Source organism: Emys orbicularis, chromosome 5, assembly GCF_028017835.1.
Source record: "Emys orbicularis isolate rEmyOrb1 chromosome 5, rEmyOrb1.hap1, whole genome shotgun sequence".
Lineage (NCBI taxonomy): Eukaryota > Metazoa > Chordata > Testudines > Emydidae > Emys > Emys orbicularis.
The window spans coordinates 73,213,862-73,241,628 of NC_088687.1; the positions used below are offsets into that span (position 1 = coordinate 73,213,862).

At 41.7% G+C, this 27,767-nt stretch overlaps 1 protein-coding gene across 3 annotated transcripts; it reads right to left on the reverse strand.

Annotated features, from left to right (window-relative positions):
• Positions 1–1,374: 1,374 nt before the first annotated feature.
• AADAT (aminoadipate aminotransferase) lies at positions 1,375–27,767 on the reverse strand. 3 transcript variants are annotated; one of them, XM_065404913.1, is made up of 14 exons: positions 27,701–27,767; positions 23,919–23,987; positions 19,455–19,623; positions 17,219–17,351; positions 16,319–16,393; positions 14,691–14,897; positions 13,556–13,621; positions 12,095–12,177; positions 10,487–10,583; positions 9,349–9,410; positions 7,154–7,218; positions 3,731–3,837; positions 3,041–3,142; positions 1,375–1,701 (listed from the first exon to the last, which is right to left on the reverse strand). In XM_065404913.1, the coding sequence occupies exons 2-14, from the start codon at positions 23,983–23,985 to the stop codon at positions 1,660–1,662; spliced, it is 1,275 nt and encodes a 424-aa protein (XP_065260985.1). In that variant the 5' UTR covers positions 23,986–23,987; positions 27,701–27,767; the 3' UTR covers positions 1,375–1,659. The 3 variants fall into 3 exon arrangements, with proteins under 3 accessions (XP_065260985.1, XP_065260984.1, XP_065260987.1); XM_065404912.1 differs by having other exon boundaries at positions 23,919–24,037; XM_065404915.1 differs by lacking the exons at positions 9,349–9,410; positions 10,487–10,583 and having other exon boundaries at positions 23,919–24,037.

The window sequence follows — 27,767 nt, forward strand, 5'->3', positions numbered from 1 at the left end:
GCTTACAGTCTAAAGCAAGGGTGGCTAAACTGCGGCCCGCGGGCTGGATCCGGCCCCTCAGGGCTTTGGATCCAGCCCCCGGGATTACCCCCCGTGGCACCGCGGGCCCTGCGCCGCTCTCAGAAGCGGCCGGCACCACTTCCCTGTGGCCCTGGGGTGAGGTGGGGGCAGAGGGCTCCGTGCGTTGCCCTTGCCTCCAGGCACTGCCCCCCGCAGCTCCCATTGGCCGGGAATGGGGAACTGCAGCCAATGGGAGCTTCGGGGGAGGTACCTGGAGGCACGGCAAGGGAAGAGCACGCGGAGCCCTCCGTCCTCCCTCCCCCAGGGGCCGCAGCGCTTCCTGGAGCAGCGCGGCGTGGGGCCAGGGCATGCATGCAGGAAGCCTGCCTTGGCCCTGATGCGCGCTGCTGCCACCCCGGAGCCGCTTTAGGTAAGCGGCACCGGGCCGGAGCCCGAACCCCACCTGCACCCAGAGCCCCCTCATACACCCCGCACCCCTCTGCCCCAATCCCTTGCCCTGAGCCCCTTCCTGCACACCGCACCCCCTCCCACACCCCAACCCCCTGCCCCGACCCTGCATACAATTTCCCCACCCAGATGTTTGCCCACCCCGGTCTAAAGCCATGTCTACACTACCACTTATGTCAGCAAAAATGTTGCTCAAGTGATTCAGATCAAATTAAACTGTCCCATGGCAAAGAGTGCAAACTAATTTCCTTTTATTTGTAACCAGAGTCTAATTGCATTTGCTCAGGTTTAAGTTTTCAAAAGTGCCTAAGTCAATTTACTCTGACCAAACATTAGTTAATTTGCTGGTGCAATATGATTTTAGGGTTCAGGAAGGGTTGGGTTAAGAGGATTCTGAGTGAAACACTTTCTCATCAATACAGTTTTTCCACAGTTTGAAATGTGCACCTAAAAATAGCATATGTATAGTATATGGTTATGTGCACAATAGCAATAGTGTAGTTGAAGTAAGAAGATAATTTACTGTACATACCAAGTATACCATTTTTAAAAATTAAGTCCTTTCCCAGCCAAATTTAGCAAGGACTGCAGTTGTCACGCATGTCTCATGTCAAGTCAAAAGTTATGTAGTTCATCCCTGAGTTATTTCAAAAGTTGATTTATTTGCTAAGTAGAAAAGCTATTCCCTCCGCCAATAATTCAAAATGACGGAATAGAATTTGTTCAAACCTTCTTTTAAAATTCACTTTTGGAAAAGTTCTGGTGTGAGAAGATTCAGCACAATTTTGAGGACGTTATGGGAAAATGAAGAGTGGTTTAGAATGGAATTATCTCTTCTTCAACTACACTATTGCTACTGTGCACATAACCATATACTATAGCTGCATTGCAATTTGGAATAATAGTCTTTTTATATGATATTGCCTGTCATAAAAAGGAGTTAATAGGTTGAACGAGATAATTTCTAATTAAACTATAGCTTTCTGCACTCCCTATCAAAAGGCATGTTCTGAGGTCTTTTGGCGATCTTCTATTCATGTTTTAAATACCCAAAGCATTCATACCAACCAAGGAAATATACACTGTATTGTGGCTTGCTCCTTAAATGTCATTATGAAATCCTCTTTTAATAAAGGTGCAGATTTTTTGAAGGGGACTTTTAATTTGCTAGATGGTTTTCATTTGCTCTCTTCATACAGTTTCTTTTATAAGCTCAGCCAGCCTCTGAAAAGCCTACAATGAAAGCAAGATGGTTAATGTTCACATCCCAGCATTAGATAAGCAGGCAATATACTAAATCTTAAGTAGAATTTCTGAAACTATTTTAACCACAGGGGAACCCAGCTGTGTGAAGTCTTAGAACTTTATTGTAAAGCTTCGTGTTCCCTATTCAATTTGATATTAATAGTGCATTAAGTGTTCAAGAAAGTGGGGAGAGCTTCCACTTAAATAATCTGGCATGTTCTTTCAACATAAAAAATTAGAAGAAAAGATGGAGTTCTTCTGAAACAGAAGGACAAATATATGAATCAACAAGAGTACTGTTATGTCACCTCACGGCATCTATAATCTAGTGGGCATTAATGAAGCCTAGCAGAAGGATTCTCATAACTGCAACAGTAACACAGAGGGGTATAATCTCATACAGGAGAGAGAAAAGAAGGAAGAGAGGTGTTATATATCATGTGCAATGCCAGCAAGATGCAATTTGACTAGAGACAATATGATTGTGAAATTCTTTAGGTAATGATGAAGGGATGACCAACAAAGGAGAAGCATAACTAGACATCAGCTACACACCTTAATGACTGAAGTAAAGTAAGACCAAAGACATGGGAAAATTCTCAAGGCACTTGAAACAATGGAACGCTATACTCTGGGCAGCTAATTGCTCCCCACTCCCTCTATACAATGATGTGTACTCAATCACAAATAAAACCATTATATCCAAGATGTTCTTAAATAACACAGATTAGTTCCGAAATCATGAAGTATAGAGAGACTGAATTAGAGGAGAGACCATCTCCAATGTGCTACTGACTACTCAGGAGAAACTGAATGTGAGAATAACGGGGAAGCCTGATACTGGTCATCTTGAGCTTGTTTAATAATAAGGAATCGGTACACAGAAAACAGTGGAGTAAAGGGAATTAGATTTGAGGATGGCAAACTTTGGGAAATAAGACAGGTGGTTGCTCCTATTCACACTAAATGAGTAGCTACACTTGCACTGACTTCAGTGACAGCTGCATCAGCGAGTGAGATCTGATGGGAATAAGTAAAATTGAAGAAGGCAGGTGCATCTTAAGAGACACTAAAGATTCAGCACACTACAATTCTTCTAGATAAGAATATGTGCAAGGAACAGTTAAGGGAGTTTCAGAAGTACTGCTCAAACAGTACTTACCAAAACAAACAAACAAAAGCCGACTGGAAATGGAAAAGAGAGAGATAACTATACAATATAGAGAGCTGGTTAAAACGTGTAGGGAAAAAGTAAGGGAGCAAAACAACAATTACTGCATGAGGAATATTCTTTTCAGGAATGTACAGCAAATCATACTGCACTCACCTGATCCATCTGGGCTGGAGAAGACAGAGAGAAAGAAGCTCTGACATAAGAACTAGGAACTGAGCTATCAATGTTAAATGCTCCCCCAGGAACCAGTAATACCTAAAAGAAATTGATTAGCCATTTAGTTACAAATTTCTTCTTAATTTAAAAAAATATTAAATAGCTCATTGCTGAATAATGGTCTCACAAAGAGGGTTAATCCATTCCTTCCTTCCAAAAAGGGAAGGCAGACTACAAAAACTGGAATCAAATATTTCACAACAAAAAGACAGAACCTAGTTATTTGACTATAGGCAGGTTCTATCTTATCATTCTCGTGCTTTATAAGTATCAGAGAAGTAAATCTCTAGGTTCCTTTCTGACTCATAAGCTGATGTCTTTGCGTAACACTTGTCTTTACAAATTATTGAATAAACTACACTTAATTTCTCTTATTAAAATAGAAACAATGGATAGTTAGGCTAGCTCTCTCTGTATCTGTTTTGAGGCTGAACTAAACAAACATATTAAAGATGTAGATTAACCATGCAGATATTTCATTAGTAAGGAGAGTTATTAGAATATGTTACTATATGCCTGTTCAAAATTTGCAGTCCTAATAATGCACAGTTGGAGTTGCACTCAAATAGTAGTTTATTTAACCCTTCCCTCCCACTACATTTTAAGATCAGCAGACATTTTTCCTACTTCTTTCTGCAAAGCTTTTTCCATGATCAGCTGTTGTGTGTCAGAAACTCCCTTAATTTTAATCCATAGAAACATGCCAGCAGCAGGAGCATGCCAGTCTGCCAGACCTGGAAAGAGAAAACAGAAAAATCAAACAAAGATACGCTCTGTGCCTTCTGCAATGGATACACCAAACACACAAAGATAGGGTGAAATCCTGCCACCAATGAAGTCAGTGGGACTTTTGCCATTGACGTCAATGGAGCCAAGATTTTACCTGCAGAATTTAAGGTCCCCCCTGACAAAATTAATACAGATGTAATTCAGTAATGCTGACACTACTTTGTTTTATGGTATTTTTGAAAATGGATGCTCTGGATTCTCTCTCAGTTGGATTACAGACTGCCCAACAGGTGCACTGAAGGTACAATGGTAGGCTGATTTCTGAAAAAACAACTAAACACATGTAATCAAAACATCCTTTTTAAATGCCAGCTCCTTTAGTACCATAATTACCATAAATGCAATCTTAATGTGTTGCATAATGTAGACATGGTTAGAAAGAGAATATTTTTTTCATTTTTAGTTAAAATGTTATGTTTTTCCACATAAGAAAAGAAGGGAAGAACACAGAAAGGAATCTTACTGCTTTAGTCGGCAGTTTTACTGTACACATTCCCTTGTACCTCGAGGCAATCTTTGATAGTTTTTTGGCAGGACAATAATCCAAACACTCCTGATTTTTTTGGCTCCAGCTTTATTACATGTGTACATTGTATGAATATACTGGGTTGTTTGTTTCACTTGCCATCTGCCCCTATTCCTATTAGGTACATTTGATCATTACCAGCAGCTTAATTATAAACTACTCTATAGAATAAAGACCTCTCACAGAATACTCCAAAGCCTCAACTTGCTAGTTATGTGAATCTTCATAAAGTAAGAAGCCAGTTACTTCAGCAAAAGGAAGATTTTCATGACTTTAGCCTTTTCTGCAAAATGGCTTTACCAGATTTATTTTAATTCTTTAGTTTGGCTGGATAGGTGAAGGTGAAGATACTCTTATGGCCCTCACCACCATGTATCTGAGCAGCTCCCAAAATTAACAACGAAAACTAACAAAATTCTCTTTCCTCTCCACGTACTGTAGCAGCTTGAAAGGTAGCAGAATTGCAAAAGGTATTTTTGTTTTGTTTTCTCCTTTCTCTCACCCTCACTTCCCTCTATGACTAAACTGTGAGAAGAGTTGGTCAAATAAAAGGCGTTTGCATTTGGTTCTGAGTGCAGTGAGGCCCATGGTCACTCTTCGCTCTTGAGGGAGTGAGTTCCATGGGCAGAGAAGAGGGATGTTCCAGTGCTCAGGATGCTAGCTTGGGACTTGGCTGGGAGACCCGGGTTCAGTTTCCAGATCTAAAGTTATGTCTACACTAGAGACCTTACAGTGGCTGTACCGATGCAGCTGCGTTGCAGTAAGATCTCTCATGTAGCTGCTCTATGCCGACGGGAGCAGCGATGGCTAAGTTGGCGGAAGAAGCTCTCCCGCTGACGTAGTGCTGTGCACACTGCCACTTATGCCGGCAAAATATATGTTGCTCAAGGGGGTGTGTTTTTTGAGACCCCCGAGTGACATAAATTTTGCCAACATAAGTGGTAATGTAGACATGGCCTAAAACAGGCTTCCTGTGTTCTCTTGGGCAAGTCACCTAGGTTATGTCTACACTGCAGTAAAATATGTATTCTTAACTTGGCTAAAAGCAGCAAGGAAGACACATCAACTTGGCTTTTAACTCAGGTTAGCAGTTTGAGTTCAATCCCAGGCTTCCCTATAGGCTTTAGCTCGAGCTGTTAATCTGAGCTAAAAGCCCAATTGCTGTGTTTTCATGGGTATTTTAAGTCAAGTTAAGAACCGTTTTATTTATTTGTTTTTTGCAGTGTAGACTCTCCCAAAGTCTCTCTGGGCCTCAGTTCCCCATCCTGTAAAAGGGGGATAATAATGCTTCCTTACCTCACAGGGGAACTGTAAGGGTAAAGATGGTGAAGCTCTCAGATACTATAAAAATAGGGGCCATATAAATACCACAGATAGATGGGTTAGGTCCAGCTCCTGTGACAGTTTCAGCTCCTGCTCTCACAAGTCCCTACCGGCTGACAGGTTCATGGTTTCAGTGGAACACAGTTGCTGCTGGAGATCTTAGTTGTGAAGGGAAAGGCAATCTCTTAGATAGCTATTGCCATGCCATGCTAGGCTCTGAATATCAGGACTCAGGTACTGATATTGACTGTGTTATTGTATCTCTCTATAAATACATCAGAGAGATAAATACCAGGGAGGGATAGGAGTTAAGTTCAGTGCCAATGTGGACACAAGAACAAATGGCTATAAACTGACCATCAACAAAGTTAGGCTTGAAATTAGACAAAAGTTTCTAACCATCAGAGGAGTGAAGTTCTGGAGCAGCCGTCCAAGGGGAGCAAAAAACCTAACTGGCTTCAAGACTGAGCTTGATAAGCTGATGGAGGGGATGGTATGATGGGACTGCCTATGATGGCATGTGGCCCATTGGCGACTGCAAGTAGCAAAAATCCCCAACTGCTGAAGATGGGACACTAGATGGGGAGAGCTCTGAGTTACTACAGAGAATTCTTTCCCTGATATCTGCCTGGTGGGTCTTTCCCACATGCTCAGGGTCTAACTGATCGCCATATTTGGGGTCGTGAAGGAATTTTCCCCCAGGTCAGATTGGCAGAGACCCTGGGGTTTTTTTTGCCTTCCTCCGCAGCCTGGGGCACAGGTCACTTGCAGGTTTAAACTAGAGTAAATGGTGGATTCTCTGTAACTTGAAGTCTTTAAGCCATGATTTGAGGACTTCAGTAACTCGGTCACGGGTCTATTTGAGGAGTGTATGGGTGAGGTTCTGTGGCCTGCAATGTGCAGGAGGTCAGACTAGATGATCACCCTTCTGACCTTAAAGTCTATGAGAATCATGTTACTCCTTTGCACTGTGATTAACTATCACAATCTGTTACAACCCTGACAGCTCATCATGCACTATTTGTGCAATTCTTTTAAAATGTTTGTCATTAAGGTACAGCTTTATACGTAGAAAGAGGTACTGTAAAGAAAAAAGTACTGAACGTACTGCACTGAAATAAATGTTGTTTGCATGGCTGCCTGACACAGCAGCATGGGGAGGCTTTCCTCTGAGCACTCCCTCATTTCAAATAGTTTAGAAAATAGGAACATCAGATAATCTTAGGTTTGGATATTCAAAGTTCAAACAAAAGGGAAAAAAAACACCCAGAACACCTTTAAATTGTCCATGTTGCCTATTAATCACTTAATTCTGCAAATATACCTTAGTGATTGTTCTTGAAAATGGAGTTGATTAACAGGAGTCAGAGAAAAACAGCTTGAAAATATAAGCTGTGTTTGCATTCACTAACCTTTTAACCACTTGTCTGCTGCAGCAAGCATTGCATCTCGCTGGGCCCTGTAGAACTCCACTACCCTGGAGACAAACAATTCAAATTTTTTTATAGATAGATATAGAGAAAGATCCCATCTGAGCTAAATCCACAAATGGTTAGGTACAAATAACTTTATACAACTGCCATATGCCTATTACAAAACTGTGCAGATTATGTTATGCTGCCCAGTGCTGTGGGACCTTCAGGTAACAGATCCTAACATTGTTCCAGTTCCCTGTGATGCTGGTAAACCAGGTGCCAGCTCTTGCCAAGTTTGTAGGTGTCAGCTGAGCACTGACAAAGTCATAGCTGAAAACCAAACCAGCTCATCTGTTTGCTAGTTTTGTTCAAAATAAGTATTAGTCTTATCAGAATGTATTTAGTGTTTAGACTCTATGAAATGCCTGTAAGTAGCTGCATGCATTAATATCAGTTGTAATGTCCGTATCCCATGCTATAAGGAAATATGTAAGTTTGGCTTTATAACTTTGAAAATGTTTGCTCTGAACTTGTGAACCCAGGCACAGGAATCATCCCCCCATACCCATTCAGGAGGCCTGTCAAGATTAAACCAGGCATTAAGGAACATCACAATACAAAGGATTGGTGGATGGCTCTATCACACCTTGGAACTGCTACATGCAAGGCAGTTACTCATGGGCTGGAAGGCTAAGTGTAAAAGATAAAAGATGGTCACAAGAAAATTGTTCATCTCTTTACTGTTTGAACACACAGGGCCAGGGACACTAAACTCAGGCAGAGATCCCTAGGGGCTACCCTTGGGTCCACCCTGAAAGACATTTTGAATTGACAGATTAGTACATCTCTGTCATCTGTAGGAACCATAGATGGCAACTCATTTGTGCATATGTTTGCTTGCTTTAACCTGTAAATAACTCTTATTTCTTTTTCCTAGTTAATAAACCTTTAGTTAGTTTATTACAGGATTGGCTATAGGTAAGGCTATGATTATGCCACGGCGGTCACGGAAATCACAGAATCTGTGACTTCTGGAGACCTCTGTGACATTGGGGCACCACTGCAGCCCAGCCACCGGCGGTGGTAGCGGTGGACCCTCCAGCAGCAGCCCAGCTGCCACGTGTGGCAGGGGACCCCCACAACTGACCAGCCACCACCGGCGCTGCCCCCCAACTGCCGCGGGCAGTGGAGGGACTCCGGCAGCTCTCAGCCGTGCAGGTGGTGGGGTCCCCCCAGCTCCCAGCCCTGCAGGGCAGCGGGGGGACCCTGGAGCTCCCCCAGCTGGCGGCGAAGGGACCCCGGCAGCTGCTCAGCTACCGTGGGCAGCGCCCTCCCCCCCCAGCTCCCAGCCCTACAGGGCGGCTGGGGATCTCCCCCAGCTCCCAGCCACTGCGCAGGGGGCCGCAGCTCCCAGCCACTGCATGCAGCAGGGCAGTGTGCTGGAACCTCATTTTGTCAGGGATGTTTTTAGTAAAAGTCAGGGACAGATCATGGTTTCTGTGAATTTTTGTTTATTGCCCTGACCTGTCCATGACAAAATCGTAACCTTAGCTATAAGCATTGTTTTTGGTGTGAGATCTAAGATACAAATTGACCTGAGGTAAGTGACTGGTCTCTTGAGACTGGGAGCAACCTGAATATTTTGTGTGTTTGTGTGTCAGTCAGGGCCGGCTCCAGCATTTCTGTCGCCCGAAGCGGAAAAAAAAAAAAAAAAAAAGCCGCGATCGGTGGCGGCAGTTCAGTGGCAGGTCCTTCGCTCCTAGAGGGAGTGAGGGACCTGCCACCCCCGAATTGCCGCAGGTGCCGCCCCTCTCCCTTGGCCGCCCCAAGCACCTGCTTGTTAAGCTGGTGCCTGGAGCCGGCCCTGGAGTCAGTGACCATTTAACACTACGTCCAGCTTGTCTGGGTGGCAAGATAGACTGGAAAGCCCAAAGGGACTGTTTGTGACTCCATGTTATAGTGATCCGGGAGTTCACATTTGTTACTGGGTTGGTGAAATCTAATTATAGAACATACCACTAGTTTGGGGTGTCTGTCCTGTTTTTGACAGTCTGACCTAAGGCAGGCACTAACGGTCGTGAGTCACTCCAGTCAGCGTGACACTCCCTTTAAACATTATACTTAGAGACATGACAGTAATTAAAAGAGAACCAAACCCCCACAATATAGTATATTGAATATAAGGGCACTACCTGTCTACGTGCTCCAGGAAACCCTTTTCTCCCCACTGCTGAAGAAGCTGTGCAATCATAAGCTACAGAAATAAAACCCACACAGTAAATCCCATTCTTTAAACAGGATAGTCAGCCACCAAACAAAAGCTTTTAAAAATGATATTAATATAATATTAAACATCCTGCAAGGGCAGAGGTCACATCCTTGGACTCCTGAAGCCATCTCTTCCTTTACCTTCAAACCCCTTGGTAATACAAAAGGTCCACCAGGAAACCGGCAAAGGGCCATTAGGAAGCCGGAGCTATAGCAGTCCCATGAGGAAATGGAAATATTAGGGAGTCTGAAGGAAAGAGGAACGGATAGGGGAAGACAAATGTGGGAATTTGGAAAGGAAAGGGAGGGAAACATATACAGCTTTGAATTTAATACATGTTTATTTCCTTTATTAGTCTCCCCACTTTTATTCTATCTCCATGGTGAAATTGGGGAGCTGAAAAGAGGGTTGGGAGTGCAAAGTCTAATTTAAGCTCTGGGCAGAACCTTAGAGCTGACTGTGATAGAGGGGAGGGCAGGGCTCAGGAATGGGTCAATGATGACCTAGTAGGCAGGGGGAGAGGGGAGGATATACTTCATTCTACCCTAACACACCCTTTGAGCACTGTCTGGAAGGGAAGGGGCAATAGATAGCATGCTACTTATACAGCACCAGCAGCGTTCACCAGTTCGCCACACTGACTTACAAGCACTGCACCAAATAAAAATTCCAAATCCTCTCCATTTATTCTGCAGCTCTTCAGGGTGGGATTTTCAAAGGAGCCTAAGGCCATAGAGCACACAACTCCCATTGATCCCTAACTCCGTTAAGCCTCAATAACCTATTACATAAAAGTAAAGAGAGGCCTATACTTTGGAGCAATGTTTTTCACATCTATTAGAACACCCTCCAGACAAACCTTGGTCTTCCTCTCTGCGTTGTTCTTTCTTCCCTTGGAAGAATTTGTAATATAAATTTTCCTGAAAGCCATGCTGAAAAAATGGCTAAGGATTATAAAAGATTTTTTGCCCCTCCTCCCAGTTACTATGTTTGAGAAACCATTTTATTTTTATAAATACAATTCGGGTAACACCTTCCCAATTCTCGGAGATGGCACTTGCCTGTGTGAAAGTGCTGGTGTGCATTGTTGAGACTTGTATATGCAGAATAACTCTGTCAATAAGTGGTTTGGGGCCAGTTAAAAAGCCTATTCTCAACCTAGGGGAAAAGAAGAAGAACATTACTACATATACAGTCCACTAATCCTTGAAATTATATCAGCAGAGAATTTGAGCCAAAATATGGCTATCGTCCAAACAGCAACTATGGAAAATTGGAACCTTAATGGATCTGCTCCCTGTGTGTATTCAGAGTCACATCTGCTAATTCGAGTTAAAAGGGAAGAGACTGGCTTAATAATCATGAGATGATTTTTTAAAAATGTTCTTTGGTTATTTCAATTTGCCTTGTAGTTTCTGAGCTTTTAGGGCATACGTGGGTCATATTTTTAAACTTTTCTCTGAAATCATAATGGCTAGGGAAAAAAAGCAAGCTGAGATTCTCACATCACCACAAGTTTACAAGAGCGAGTCTATCAAACACCAAATAGTGTGAAGTTGGCAACACAGTGTTTACTATATTTACTTCCATTTAGCACTGCTAGTAAAGAGAATGAACAGGATTGTTTTTGTGTTCATGAACTAAAAGAAGCTTTATTCATATTGTCAGATTCAAACAAATCCTTGCTTGACTCTGATTCCAGGTTGAGTTTGCAGTTAGAGGAAAATAAATGGAGTAAGTTTACACATGTCTTTGAATGACAAAGATGGAACTACATGACATCATTTTTTGTAGGGTCACTTTTCAAAGTGCAACCATATTTCCATCATATTACCTTCTTTCTTTATTTCATTAGAGTCTCAGGGAGAGCTCACAACTCACTAACTGCGAGGCGAGGATTCATGTAGCTTGCTAAGATTCATTAAAAGTAATGTACACTACAGCCAGAAAATTAGGACTGAGTGCAAGGAGTTGTGAGGAGTGGAGAACAGACTTGCAAGTCCTCAGCAAAAGATGGTGGTTGAAGGAAAGGTGTAAAGCTAGAAGAGAAGATGCCCAGGGAAAGAGCCCTGTTATTTCTCGTGGACTGTAGGAGAGAGGACGACAACATGCCAAAAAAGTTCTGAAGGAATGGTCAGAGGTAGGGAGAGAAGCCAGTGCTATGAAAGCCAAGGGAGGCGAGAACATCAAGAACCAGAGAGGAGGAGTCTAACGCCTCCATCATGGTCCTCTAGTTTAGGGAAAACTGAGGACAGGTTGTGTGTAAGGACAGGCTGTCATAGGAGACAGTGGCTTCAGAGGCTGTCAGAAGGGGAGTGGGCTCCGGTGACCATGTATTACTCTGTGTTTGCACAGTGCCTAGCAGAGCAGGGCTCTACTCTTGGTTGGGCCCTAGGCCCTACTGTAATAAACATGATTAATAGGTGACTGCCAGGACATGGAGGGAACGGGAGATGAGCAGGTCGTGAACAGTTGAAGATCTCAGTGCACTTTGCAACAGCGGGTAGGTCACTATTCGCATATTACAGATGGGAAAACCAAGGCACAGAGAGGCTGAGTGACTTGCCTACCTTCACGAAGTGAAGGTGCAAACTCAGGACTAGAATCCCATGTCTCTTGACTCTGCAGCCTGTGCTAACCAGCAGGCGACAGTCTGAAACAGACCTTACCCAGAGGAGAGAATTTTAGAGAAAGAGTCAGTCCTGATAACTCGACCATCAACATCCATTGAGAGGAAGGTTGGAGCCCAAGGCTTGAAAGAAAAGAATGAGAGTTTAAAATTCAAGTAGCTAATAAGGCTTACACCAAGGCTTTACTTATTACTAACACAGACTTCAGTATTTCTTGACTCAAGGGGTGATGTATCATATGACAAAATCCTGGTTTTGGAGATGCACAACTAGTATCAAAGTCCAGTACCTGCCTGACAAATGACTGTTTAGAGTAGCACCCTACTGTGGTGTGATGATAGGGTCACCTGAATGTCAGGAAAGAGTCAATCAGAAATTCCTTTACCTCTAACCCCGCACAAATGCTAGGTGCTGGAGTTTCTACCTGGAACTATGATAGGAGGTCAGAGCCAAATACCCAGCTCTCTGTCAAAATACTTTTACTGAGTGGAGGGGAATATGTTCTTTAATGTTTTCCCTAAGCTTGCAGTTTCCCTTTAGGAGAAACTGGAGGACATCCCTCAGAATTGGGGATTTGGTAAGATCACCCTCCTGAGTTCAGCACAGATTCTAATTCCCAGAGCAGAAGTTCGGCTACTATACTGACAATTTCTGCATGCCCACATGCTTATAAGAGTTCCACGCAGGCATTCAGTTCTGCTAGCCCAAGCAAACCAGACTCCTCCTCACCCCCAAAAGGAAGGGGAGAACCTTGTTACAGAAAGAAAAATATTAAACTGTACTCATTCCATCGACCTACTCAGCAGCCATTAGCTGCTAAGGGAGGGGTGTTACTCTCCGTAAAAGCTGATCTTAATCCTGAAGTTATGTACTTAAGTGAGGGCCAGGTCACCGCCCCCACCCAGATCCATGTATGGAGGAGACCCTGCAAGTGTGGATCTGAGCACCCACCCCCTCCCACTGTGTGTCAGGGAGGGTGGCAGTTGCCTTTGTGGCACTATTCTCCCTATTCCCGTGACCAATCTCCATGGGTTGAGATCTGCACAAGGAGAAGGGGTGGAGGCAGGGTGGGCTGCATTGGATGAAGGCAGAGATTAGAAAGAAAAGGCAATACAGCCTGTATGACTTCTCCCATGCCTTGCATCCCATTCCCTCTACAATGGAATGCCCTTTTAAGGGGTATATCTGTATGTGCCTGAGGCAGCCTTGGCTCGGAGGCATATCTGCTAGTACAGCCCCAATGGAGTCAATGGGAATTTTCCTCACTTAAAAACTGAAGAATTTGACGCACTGTAATTGACAAGGACTGATGCAACATGATGGCTGAAGAGGCATGTAATTAAAAATTTCATGACTGAGTGTTTACTAGTAATGCCTTAATTTAATCTGACAATCTACTAAATACGAGTAGCATGTAGTTTGAGCCACAGTTGTCCAAGTATTAATTCTTTTCTGAACCCAAAGAAATATTGATACCAATCAGTACAAATGACAACTTACCTTATCAAACTGAAGAAAATAATAAGGATCATCTTCTATTACAAGGAAATTATACTGTCTTGCAAGCTAAAAAAGAAATTAAACCCCAAAATGTAAAGGTTTATTGAAATGTAATAAAAATAGTCCCTATGTAATCCCAGTTATTTATATTCATTGCCCTGTAAGCTGCTCTGTATTCTGCTGATTCAGCACACAAACATCACGTCAAGAGTCGCCTTCAAATGCTAAATTTACCAACTCATGTAACTGCAAAAGTATGTGAACTGGTAAAAATAGCAGCTCTAATTGGGCCAAATTTTGAAAAACTGAAGCCCGGGTTCCATGTGCAATAATGTGCCTATATTTGTGAGCACGGTTTGGACCGCTGCATGCAGAAAAATTATGTGTTTCTCACCTACCAGTTTGAATGGCAATTTTGGACACATTTGTATGCATGGACCTTAGATCTCATGCTTTTAAAGCATGGCACTTTGAATATTTTCTCTAGCCAGGTGGTTACTTAGAATGTTAGCTTAACTGATTTCTATGTAATTTTCTTAAAAAAAAAAAAAAAAAAAAAAAATTAAAAAAGAAAATGCACTGAGTGCAAGGGTTATATTATACATTTTCTTTTCTTGTTATAGAGAATCGCACTTCCAAAATAGGGAGTAGTAAAAACTACCCTGCATCTCTATGGGCATGTGATCCTGACAGCTACCTTCATTGTGTTGTCAATGAGCACATCTGCCTCCTGTGTCCCTTGCAGTTCTAAGGGTTGCTCCAACTTCTATCTCATTAGATAGAGTTGGTTTTTATCCTTGTCGAACACCTCTTTAGGCTTGTACCAGGGCCCAGTGAGTAAACACAACATATAAGTCAGCACAATGGTTGGTATGGCTACAAAGGACTATAATTTACTACACTATACTCACTAGATCACCCCAATCATGCAGGAAAACCAATAAGGGAAGACCTGGGAGAAGTGGCAGGGCACACAAGAGGTTGATATAGTAATGGGGCATGAGATTTTTAGCAACATTTGCTATTCAGTTGCTTATAAGGTGTGCTGGTTTTGCAGTGGAATTCCTCAAACTGAAAACCCCACATTTGTCTATTCCCTACATGAAAGCTGTGATGCCAGGCTCTCACTGCATACCTGATATATCTCCTTTTTGCGGTCAGTAGTCAATGAGGTTCCAGTGGGATTGCCACCATTTGGAATGGTGTACAGGAATTTGGGACTGTTGTTGTGCTTTCTGACATCTTCTGGGCTCCATCTGGAAAGAATTTCTTTCAGGGCTTTTGGAATAATACCGTATTGGTCACTGGGAACATTGATTATGTTGCAGCCCAAAGGTCTTAGCTGGGGGGAGGGGAACAAACAAAATAGGAGACAAATCTCAGTCACTGAGTCTGTAATTCTGAAATTATGATTATGTCTCTGATGTTACAGAACTTCAGCAATGCAGTATCTGCCCTTAAATCTAGATTGAACTAGATAGTTATAAACGAGTTGCATTGATTTCAAACTTGCTTAGCTCATGATTCAAGGGAAAGTTTCTCTGAACACATTGTATAACCCTCAGAATGTAATTTAACTAGATCACCTTGTGCTCCCAATATTTAAAACCAGTTATATAGACTCTGATAAGTCTTGGTTGGTCCAAGATAAACTATTACTACATGCCTGCCTATCAGGCACATGGCATCACATCTGAGGAGCCCAGGAGTTCGTTGTGGATTCTACTGCAGTGGGATCCCTCACATTTCAACACTCCAATGCAAAAGTACAGATAAGCTTCAGGTCTCTCAACAGTGCAATAATTAGAAATGCAGTTTCAGTTGAACTGACAGAACTATAACCTGCTCTGCCCTGACAAAGGGAGGAAGAATAACTGCTCTGAACGGGTATTATGTTCAGCAATGGGACTGAGATTTCAGTAATGTTAATGAGTGACATGGGACAATAGCGATGTGTGAAGTTATAGCAAAAATTAACAAAAGTCCCTGTAGTTTTATTTCTGTGGAATTTCTATTTTTGTACTATTTAACCCTGTATTTATTAGGTTATAAACAAATTGCTGCTGAAACGACAATGCCCTCAATATATGGGCCCATTGCATAATCAAAAGGTATGTCAAAAATATAGTATACGAAACAATATTACCCAGATGTCAAGTGAAATATTGAGTGGTATAGGATTTATTCCAGCATTTCTCCTAATCTGTAACTATTAAGCATTAAAGGGCTGTATTTAATTGCACAGGGTGCATATTGATCCACAAAAACTAGTGTCATTTAAGAGTTACCTCTCTGACTTGCTCTCATATCCTGGGACCTCACCTACATACATGTTCCAGGCCCATCCCCATTTTATCCTACTATAGGCACAGAATACTAAATCAGGTCATTAAATCATTAAGAAAGAGGCGCACCATGAATCTAAAATAGGAGGAATCTCACTGATCATGCACTTGCATTTAGACTGACTTTATCAGAAAGATCTCATCTCATCTCTACTGTGATTCTCTATAGAAACCTAGGATTAGGGTGAACTGGGCTCCAGAACAAAACATTGTGTGGGACAAACATTTGCATTTACAATTGTATTAGTTCATCAATGCCAACCAATTTAAGTCAGAACAGGCTCAAAAACTCTAGTCTGGATGAGGTCTTAGATGCATTTACAATAGTGAGGCAGCCCATATGTTTTAATGTAGATTTGTGTCCCAAGGTGATGATCATTGTAACTTTCACAACTTTTCATACTGAAACACTACTCACAGCTGCTAGAGTCCCAGGATAGGTGGGTGTGTCCAAAAGGATGTTGTCTCCAGGGTTAATAAGCATCTCAAACACCTACAAAATGGGAAGCATTTACTTTACAAGACTGTATGATTTTACTGGACATTCTGCATACTGCTGCCGGCTCTAATGGAACTACACATCCTAATTACATATTAGTGTTTCCATCACCATTTAATTCAATGTAAACTCTTCTAGGTAAACAGTGAATGGATTTAAGTTCCACTTTGGAAGACAAACAGAGAGATACAAGTCAGAGGAGAAGAATGCCAGTTTCAAACAGGACAACTCTGTCTTCTGGAAAAAAAAATACTGACATTTAACAATATTCTATCACAATACAAAAGTTTTTCAATTATAGAAAGGGTCAACTGTGTGTGTGTGTGTGTGTGTGTGAGAAAGAGAGAGAGAAGATCATCCAATTGAAAACCAACTTACTCAGAACAATATCTTCTTACAAACATATCTTATTGCACAATAAAAACTACCGTACAGCAACCAACTCTAATTCGATTGCACCACTACATTCCACTACAGGATTCTTAAAATCATTTGCTATAGAATTATGAAAGTAAATGGAATAAAATGTCTTATGATATTCTCTCTTTCTTTCATAATAAAGATCCTAGATATTTGTGTAGCCATGGAAGACCATTAGAGTCTGACAAAGTTTTGTCCCAACTTCCATTTACTTTCTCAGATATGGTATTTAATATATCATTTCATTAACAAGCCACCCTTAACAACTGTAATCATAGAGTAGGCATGCCTTTCCTATACAAGGAAATAAAATTCAAGTGATTGAAAGCAAACATCTATTTAAAGCAACAAGTAATTACATTTTACAGAAGCCACAATGTATTCTGCTTTTAGTCTTACTTTGGACAAGCCTTCCTGGCTGCCGGTGGTGACACATATCTCCATTTGGCCCTGATCAGGACTGTAGTTGGCAGTGGGAGGATTGTGGAGACTCTTCTGTAAATCCTTTAGCCAGGACAACAACTCAGGAATTCTGAAACACAGATTTTATGTCTCATCGTTATTATCCTGATATTCTGTACTGCTAGGGTGACCAGATGTCCCGATTTTGGGGTCTTTTTCTTATATAGGCTCCTATTATCCCCCACCCCATCCCGATTTTTCACATTTGCTGTCTGGTCGCCCTATGTTCTGCTCCTTTAAATCCCCTTCAAATCTAGCGTACATTGCTACCCAAATTGTCTGTTTCTCTTTCTCTGTTATTTAGCAATACAGATAGGTATAAGCACTGGTTTAAAATATTTTCTCTCAGATAATGAAATGAGAGAAACATAATACTGTGTGTGTGTGTGTGTGTATTTAAGATAAAAAGCCCTTAGGGACCAGTGTCTATAATACAATAAACAGTTGACAGCCTCTGCAGAGAGATTGTCAACAAAGGACTGAATGGGCACGGAGGCTGAATTTCTGTCTCATGCATTGAGGTGATCCTTTCAGATCCAGGTATGGCAGGTGTGACTTGTATGGCCTCTGTCTGTAGCTAGAGGTGCGTGAATAAATGACTTTTTTTGTTTTAGTTTGCTGGCTGAACCAAAAAAGTTGAAAAAAATTTGTTTTGGCTCAAACAAATTTTCATTTTGTTTGAGTTTTTTTAAACCTTTAAAACTAAAACTGAAGCAACATTTGAAACAAGAAGTTGTTTCAAATCAAAACATTTCATTTAAAAAATGTCAGTGAAACATTTTGATTTTTTTCAGAATTTTTTGTTTTTGACTGAAACAATTAAACAAATTCATATGATGTTTTAGTTAACCCGAATCTAAGCTTTGGGGTGGGGGGGAGTTTTGTTAAAAAATCTTTGCACAGCTCCACTTGGAACACACTTTATGCAGACTAAGGGCCAGATTTTTAAAGGCATTTAGGTGCCTGAAGATGCAGATAGGTGCCTAGTGGGATTTTTAAAAGCACCTAGGTGCCTAACTCCCAGGCGCACACCTAGGTACTTTTGAAAATCCCGCCAGGCACCTCTATGCATCTTACAGCACCTAAATACCTTTAAAAATGTGGCACTAACTCCTTACTGCATTCAATCTGGGCTGTTACACCAATACGAAATTGGGGGGCTGGGGGAAACAACACAAGTGGGAAAAAAGTGGTTGGCATCTGAAAATAAATCAAAACAGTGAATGGATTTCAAGTTTCTATAAAACAGCTGCTTTCCTGCTCAGTACAGCAGTGTTTTGAAGAGGCACTTGCAAATCTTGTGATGGTAGACACCATTTTAGCAAAGTAACATCACACAGTGGCACAGGGACCCCAATATAAAGGACCGTACATGAGTTTTCATTCTGCTCTGAAGAAGGACTTCAGTGTTAGGAAAAATAAAAAAATCTAGTGTTTCTAGAGCAAAACAATCTCATGACAGAAAAAACAGTTAAACAATATTTTTAAGCCAGGTATAAAATTTCTTATTATGATGTACCCATAACTGTTAGTATCCCAACTAGTCCCTTTTCAGCAAGACAATTGTCTCACAAGTACTAGCTTTATGTTTAACACTTTATCCAGGAGGCAACGTTAATAGAACACTGTCATTTCAGAGTAGTCCTCATATTACATAAATAATGAACCAATACTGTTATTTTAACACCCCTACAGTGGATGCCACTAAAACAAGCCATGTTTCCTGCATGGTGATGTTTGAGTTTACTGTGATATCTGCAGTATTTCCTGTACTAACAGTGGCAAATATCATAGTTAATTTAACTACCCCAGACAATAAGTGGTGTTTTTTCAATGGTATAAACAGGAGCCAAATAAACCAGGATTTGGGGGGATATAAAGAAAATGCTTTGCAAGGCTGTTTACTTTGATATGCTGAATACTGTGCTGCAATACACCGGACACTGTCACAGTTACTGACCCTGGACTCAGGCCTCTCAAATATTATTTGATGTTAATCAATAAATATTGGTACTTGTCAATTCATTCCTCCACTCACAAATAATTAGTCACTTTTTCCACATATACAGACAGGGAAAATTATAAGCAATTAATAAAACATGTTTGTAAAGATCAACCATTAAAGCAGCAACTGTTATTTATTGTTATTCTTATAAAGTGTCTTCATAAGTACCCTGCTGAGGCAGAGTACTGGAGGGCTCTCTTCATCAAATCCTCCCCAATATTCACAGCAGTTCCATCTCCAGTGGTAATAGTGGCCATCTTAAATGGGAAAGTGTTGGGGTTCGGTGCCCCTCCAGCCAAGGAGATTAGTGATGGGGGAGACTTCTGCATCAATTCAGCTACAGTGAAAGATGAGGAAGAAAACTTCCATTACTCATTAGCCTATTCAAGATATAACATTTCACCTTCCCCCATCCGTCCCTTCATTTCCTATAGAATATTTAAAGGGGACCTGCAGAGGAAAAGTTAATGCAGATTTGTGCCTGTTTGTACGCTTTGTTGGATAATGAAGTCTTTTTAGATATCAGGCATGCCAACATTTATCATTTATTTTCTTGGCTGACTCAAAAATACATTGTGAGCTTTCTTGGCATTAACTGAAAAGGCATGGATGGTGAATCTTTAACAGATAGCTTTCCTTCCAGCTGTTTGAATTACATAGGGGTAAAATGAAATGTTTTAAATAGTCTGAGTAAAAATTTCTTCCACCTCCTATTAATCAGGTTTTAATTGTTTGATATCTGTGATATCTCAATCCTGCTTATTCTCCAGTTTTCAGTAGTGTAATCCAGCAGAATGGGGTATGTAAGACCCGAATATTTACTGGAAAAATTGCAGGGAAAGTTACCTCCTCTTAAAATCAATCAATCAATCAATCAATCTATAAACAGTTTTTTTACTCCAGTCTGGATTGCTTTTCTAATCATTAGAACAAGCTGTTTCTGTAACTATAATTAGTTTTTAAACTTTTAACACCTAATATCTTAATGCTATACTTTGTGGGGGAAAATGTTGAAAACTCTTATTTTTGAAAGCAACACATTTAGTTTAGTTTGTTTAGTGTTTACAAGACATACCACATAATGCTCCTGTTTATAAATTCAGAAGTTACCAAAATACCACTTGAAGCAGGTTAATGAAGAGTATCTAGTTCAGAGGTGGCCAACCTGTGGCTCCGGAGCCACATGCAGCTCTTCAGAAGTTAATATGCGTCTCCTTGTATAGGTACCGACTCCTGGGCTGGAGCTACAGGCACCAACTTTCCAATGTGCCGGGGGTGATCACTGCTCAACCCCTGGCTCTGCCACAAGCCCTGTCCCCACTCCACTCCTCCCCACAGCCTCCCCTCAGCCTGCAGTGCCCTCGCTCCTTCCCCCTTCTCCCCAGAGCCTCCTGCACATCATGAAACAGCTGATCGGGAGGTGTGGGGAGGGAGGGGGAAGTGCTGATTGGCGGGGCTGCTGCTGGGTGGGAGGCGCTGGGAACGGGGTGGGGGAGCTGATGGGGGGCTGCTGACATATTACTGTGGCTCTTTGGCAATGTACATTGGTAAATTCTGGCTCCTTTTCAGGCTCAGGTTGGCCACCCCGATCTAGAAAAACAAAGAAGATCTAAATTTTACCTGATGTCATGCACATAACGCACACTGAAGTGAAATTGCAACTGCCAGCCTACACTCCAGGGAAGAATTTGACCACAGTGAGGAGGTGATGGGATGTAGTCTAAAAGCAGTTACAAGAGGTGTATGTTTTTAGGCTCTTATTTTGCAACTGTCTCCACATAGGCCTCAGCTGGCAGTACAGGAGCACTTTTTCCTGCCATATGGAACAATCAGCTATCAACAGTAGCGTGTGTAGCAGTGGTTCTCAACCTTTCCAGAATACTGTACCCCTTTCAGGAGTCAGATTTGTCTTGCGTACCCCCAAGTTTCACTTCACTCAAAAACTACTTGCTTACAAAATCAGACATAAAACTAAAAAAGTGTCAGAGCACATTATTACTGAAAAATTGCTTACTTTCTCATTTTGCCTGTATGAAATTTTAATCATAGAATCATAGAAGATTAGGGTTGGAAGAGACCTCAGGAGGTCATCTAGTCCAATCCCCTGCTCAAAGCAGGACCAATTCCCAACTAAATCATCCCTGCCAGGCCTTTGTCAAGCCGGGTTAAAAACCTCCAAGGATGGAGATTCCAGCATCTCCCTAGGTAACCCATTCCAGTGCTTCACCACCCTCCTAGTGAAATAGTGTTTCCTAATATCCAACCTAGACCTCCCCCACTACAACTTGAGACCATTGCTCCTTGTTCTGTCATCTGCCACCACTGAGAACAGCCTAGCTCCATCCTCTTTGGAACCCCCTTCAGGTATTTGAAGGCTGCTGACTCATATCCAGCTTCTCATCCACTGTAATCCCCAGATCCTTTTCTGCAGAACTGCTGCTTAGCCAGTCCGTCCCTAGCCTGTAGTGGTGCATGGAATTCTTCCGTCCTAAGTGCAGGACTCTGCACTTGTCCTTGTTGAACCTCATCAGATTTCTTTTGGCCCAATCCTCCAATTTGTCTAGGTCACTCTGGACCCTATCCCTACCCTCCAGCGTATCTACCTCTCCCCCCAGCTTAGTGTCATCTGTGAATTTGCTGAGGGTGCAATCCATCCCATCATCCAGACCATTAATAAAGGTGTTGAACAAAACCGGCCCCAGGACCGACCCTTGGGGCACTCTGCTTGATACCAGCTGCCAACTAGACATCGAGTCATTGATCGTTACCCATTGAGCCCAACAATCTAGCCAGCTTTCTATCCACCTTATAGTCCATTGATCCAATCCATAATTTTTTAACTTGCTGGCAAGAATGCTGTGGGAGATCATATCAGAAGCTTTGCTAAAGTCAAGATATATCACATCCACTGCTTTCCCCACATCCACAGAGCCAGCTCTCTCATCATAGAAGGCAATCAGGTTGGTCAGGCATGACTTGCCCTTGGTAAATCCATGTTGACTGTTCCTGATTACCTTCCTCTCCTCTAAGTGCTTCAAAATGGTTTCTTTGACGACCTGCTCCATGATTTTTCCAGGGACTGAGGTGAGGCTGACTGGTCTGTAGTTCCCCAGGTTCTCCTTCTACCCTTTTTTAAAGATGGGCACTATATTTGCCTTTTTCCAATTGTCTGGGACCTCCCCCGATCACCACGAGTTTTCAGAGATAATGGCCAATGGCTCTGTAATCACATCAGCCAACTCCCTCAGCACCCTTGGATGCATTAGATCTGGATCCATGGACTTGTGCATGTCCAGATTTTCTAAATAGTTCTTAACCTGTTCTTTCACCCCTGAGGGCTGCTCACCTCCTCCCCATACTGTGTTGCCCAGGACAGCAGTGTGGGAGCTGACCTTGTCTGTGAAGACAGAGGCAAAAAAAGCATTGAGTACTTCAGCTTTTTCCACATCATCTGTCACTAGGTTGCCTCCCCCATTCATTAAGGGTCCCTCACTTTCCCTGACCTTTTTCTTGTTGCTAACATACCTGTAGAAACCCTTCTTGTTACTCTTCACATCCCTTGCTAGCTGCAACTCCAGTTGTGTTTTGGCCTTTCTGATTACACCCCTGCATGCTCGAGTCTCTACTGACTTCACTAGCACTTTTTATGTACCCTGTTATAAAACTAGGCAAATATCTAGATGAGTTGATGTAGCCCCTGGAATACCTCTGTGTACCCGCAGGAGTATGCATACCCCTGGTTGAGAACCACTGGTGTATAGTATGCATCTAGAGTCAGCTGCACAGAGTGGGGCAAGTAAGAAGCAGTAATGGAGTGAAACAGCCAAGGAAGTTGATAGGGTACAGGAGCTACTCAACATATCAATATGGCTGGTACGGTCTAGAGTAACTTACTAGAGTAAACGGTGGATTGTTTGTAACTTGAAGTCTTTAAATCGTGATTTGAGGACTTCAATAATTCAGCTAGAGGTTATGGGCCTATTATAGGAGTGGGGGTGGGGGGGGGTTGGCCTACAATATGCAGGAGATCAGACTAGATGATCATGATGGTCCCTTCTGGCCTTAAGCCTTAGACTTCTTCAAGTGACCGGCTAAGGCAATCAGAAGTGTGAGGAAAGATGAGACTGACTTTCAGGAGGACTTCTTCTTGGATTCAATAATAGTCAATTATTGAATCCAAGAGGAAGTCCTCCTGAAGGTCAGTCTCATCTTTCCTAATAGTCAATTGGACCTGTACAACTAATAAAAATTCAGCAATAAAAATCACAGTTTAACGGCCACAACTCCAGAAGCAGGGGCATTGGCAGAAATATTTTCTGGCATGAATTTAAAAGAATTAAACAGTGTTACTATTTCCATTTCTTTTCTCTGTGTGGGGTGGTTTCCATTGGGTACAATGCATATTCATTTTATAGATCAAAGGCAAACGATCTCAGCTACCTCTGCCTTTATCCACTGAAAGCAAATAAGACACACAGCATATTTGTTAGCTATGTATGTATTAGCTTATAATTGCCCACAGTTTTCTTGTAAGACTGCTCCGGTATTTATCTGCAGTGTCATGGCTGAGTTCAGAAGACAGGGCAATATGGTTTAGGAGCTGTCAGTGAGGGGTGGCCAGTGTGTACTCACTCAGAAGTCTTATTGGAGATGCCTTTCTTGCTGCACTTACTGCAGTGATGAAATGAGAGTAATTCATGTCTATAAGACAAGCAGCAGTTCAGATCATTAGTTAAACGGGACACAACGGACTAGAAAAAGGAAGGAAAAAGGAAACATCACTTTTCAACATGGTTCATGACATTGGATTGTAAACACATAAAAAATATCCATCAGTAAAAAACTTCTCCAACATACAATTTAACTGTGCCATTTAGTAAGATAATTAAAGTGCGGGAATATCACATTGTTAAGCTCACAATTTAATCGAATTAAAATGAATTCCCTTCATATTGATTCAAAATAGCTTTTTTTAAATGTTCTTAATGAATGTTTAGGTGGCTCTTATTTTGGGGAGCCCATTCACAAAACAATGTATAGTGGTTTTGTGCTCTCTCTCTCTCACTCTTTTTGTTTCTGCTGTAGAAGTTAACCATCACTGTTTTGAGAGCTGTATACATTTTTGGGGAACATCAACAATTCTGATGCACACACACAAAAAAGGAAGTACCGGTAAGTAGCAGCTCTATATTGGGTTTATTTAAAAGACAAGGAGAGGAAGGGGAAAATAAAATTGTCAAATGAAAATGGACAAAAAACAAACTTCACATTAGAGAATGAAATGCTATATTTCTAAGATAGTATACCACACAATGGAGAAAAGAATCTATAAAGCATTTCAGGTTATTACATTAAATAATTATAGTATATACATTCCAGTTGTTCTGGGATTTATTCCTCTGGGGTCGAGTCCAGCACCCAATAATGTCACCAGAAAGACTCCAATTGATTTCAGTTAGATTTGGATCAAATCCTTGGATTTTAAGATTAGTGTAAATAGCCATGTCACATTTATCAGGATAATTTGGAGGTGTATGAGGGAACGAGATGAACTGAATACTTCGCTTATGTCACTGGTCCCAAAAACCAAAATAACTGTAAAGCTTTTTCTTCTCTACGTGAAATAGAATTTTAAAGACAAATTACGAGTGTAGAAGAGTGACAGATATGAAGCAACCATCAGCTCTTTCTAATGAGAATCCAGCTTTGTTTTTTTAATTGAATTAGGTATAGCATTTAAGTTCTCTAACTTATGCAAGCCATCACAATGTATCACAACACTTGTCTGACTAGGAGACAGAGATGTGGTTTAAATAATGCATAATTAAGAATGTATTTCAAAATGTTTCAAACTGATTTTTCGTTTGCCTCCAAAAGGACCTTACTACAGTAAACAATTTCCATCAGATGTAAAAGGCTGGAGGGAGGCAGGGAGGGAGAGAGAAAGAGACACCCACCCATTCAGAATAGCCAATAGCCCAGTGATTAGGAAGCTCTCTCTCCCACTCTCCCTAGATGTTTTGTGAACAATTTCAAAAGGTTTTAGTTTTGTTCCAATGCAGAAAGAAAACAAATTCCAAAACCTCAATATTTTTCCTGGTTAGGAAATACCTATCTGTTCATAGAGAACAAGAGTAACTAAAGTCAATTAGTAAGGATGGTGAAAGAAAAATTCACCTACTGGGCAAAAAATATGAAAAGTATTTTAAGTTTGGAGCAATCAAGTGTACATAGTTGTATTTATATTTTATAGATTACTAACACATAGCAATCAATGTCGCTTTAGTGAATGTCTTCCTGTTTGTAATATTATTTCTAACTGTTATTTGTATTTATATGAAAAACCCAATTAAAATATCCTTTCATTCTCAAACTGCAGGGTCTCCTGCTGCAGTAGAAGAAAACCTCCTGTATGCCCTCTGTGCTTCTGCATGCCAAAGCTCTCCAGTGTAGCAACAGGCATTGTTTTTCATAATCATAGGCAGACTGAATTGTATCTAGAACTTAAGGAAAATGTTACTATGGATGGGCCCAGTCTTACAACTTGCTGGGTCCTAATCTGTCAGAGAGGGGAAGAAACTGGGTAATATGTTATCTCATCTTACTGTCCCCCAGCTGGAATGGAATATTGTGCCAGTCTGAGCCTCACAAGATCTCTTGCATTGTTTGTGTTTATGGCTTACAAGAGACAGAACAGAACCAAGACCAAAGAGATAGGACACTGTGGTGGTCCTCAATGCTGGAAGAAAGAATTTTAGTATTCCTTAAAATTCTCAAACTTCCTGTCATCACCATGCAATTAAGAACTCCTGCTGCCCTATCAGACTACAAAAATCATCCTGGGAATACTGTGTGATGAGGTGCCTACCCCACAGAGGTGGTGAAAGGATTAATGTAGGTCAATTAACCCACCAGGCTGCACCTGGAGGTGGCCCAGGTGTAATTAAAAGATGAGGCCCAGTTGGGTGATGCTATAAAAAGAGGCAGTCTGGAGTAGGTGATGGTTGTAGAGAAAAATACTATAGTTACCTTTTTGGTAGTACAGAGGTCTGTGGGGCATAGGAAGGCCCCTATAAGGCAAAGAGGAAGCACTGAATGGGGAGGGTATCACCTGGATCTCTCTGAAGAAGCCCTGGTGTGTGTGCTGATTTTTACAAAGAGCCCATGAAGGGACTGAGGAGATAGCACTTATACTAAGGCTTCTAAACTGGAGCTTGGCATAGTAAGTGGACCTGGGCTTGCCTACCAGCTACTGGGAAGGGGGTGTGAAGCCCTCTGATGTAAGGTGTTAAGAATAATTTATAGTCTGAAGAACATGGTGTAAGGCCCATGGGGCTAAGACCTGCAGCTAAGAATCAGATATAAGGATGCTGGATTGTCTGTTATCCTGGAAGGGACTGGCTGGAGGGCCAAGCTACAAGAACAGGTAGAGCTGCTAGACCATCACAGGACCAGAATGACTGTTGGCAGAGAGCTTCTGGAAAGGAAAGAGATACAATACTATTTCCAGGCATGAGGGGGAGGTGTCAGCAAGTAAGTCCACTGTCAACAGGTTGACATTTTTGTTTTTTGAAAGCTACTAGGATGATTGACTTTCTTTTGATTCACTGAAAAAAATCCACCTGCAAACTTGATATCAAAAGCATGGCCCTAATTCTGCTCTCACTTCCACCAGTTTTCCACTAGTGTCATTTGTACTGATTTCAGTGAGGCTATTCCTGGTTACACTAGTGTGAGACCAGAATCAGTTGCTGTATGTTCTAGAAAATATTTCAAATAGAAATGTATGTGGCTAGTGAAATAGACTCTTCCTGCAGGACCTAGAATTCATCTTTTCCCCAGGACAAAAATATCACTTTTGAAATACTAGTCCAACTGTATCTGTTGACTGTTCAGTATTGCACCAGGAAAGAATACAACTCACTGTATCCAAGGAAGCAGGGTAGAATTCAGAAGTAAAATTAATGTTACTTGTTACTATCTAATTGCATGCAACTGCAGAAGCAAGTGTAAGTAGTACTAACCCTGTCAGTAATAGGGTAAGTCAAAAGGTAGGTGAATTTGGACGGTGATGGTCCGATCAAATGCATGTTCTGAAATTACTATAAACTGTTCAAATTTCCTTCTGGATTAAAATTTAATCAATATCTGGACTGATCCTAGTTCCACTCACCACCTCTGCAATGCATTACCCGGTAGGTAACTGACTGTATGACCTCTATGTAAACCTGTTACGTAGATTTCTGAGCTTGTAGTTGATTTTCTAGTCTACACTGCAGGCAGGTGTTTTCTCTCTGAAACTGAACAGCACGGAGCTGATAACTCTTCATATTTCCCTCTGCGGGGACTGCACTGGATTTCAGTGCTCCGGCGTCTGGTTGTAAAAATGGGGGCGCAAAGCAGGGGATCCTTACCTGGCAGGAGACTTGGCTCCCGCGGGCAGGCCGTGGCGGGTCAGGCTGGAGGCTCGCTCAGTGGCTG

Coding starts and splice junctions, on each gene's coding strand:
- AADAT (XM_065404913.1), bottom strand. CDS start 23,985: ATGAATTACTCTCATTTCATCACTGCAGTAAGTGCAGCAAGAAAGGCA. Junction 14,898..16,318: donor ATCCTGGGACTCTAGCAGCT/GTGAGTAGTGTT, acceptor CCCTCCCCCCAG/CTAAGACCTTTGGGCTGCAA. Junction 12,178..13,555: donor ATTTTCTTCAGTTTGATAAG/GTAAGTTGTCAT, acceptor TTTTCTTTCAAG/CCTTGGGCTCCAACCTTCCT.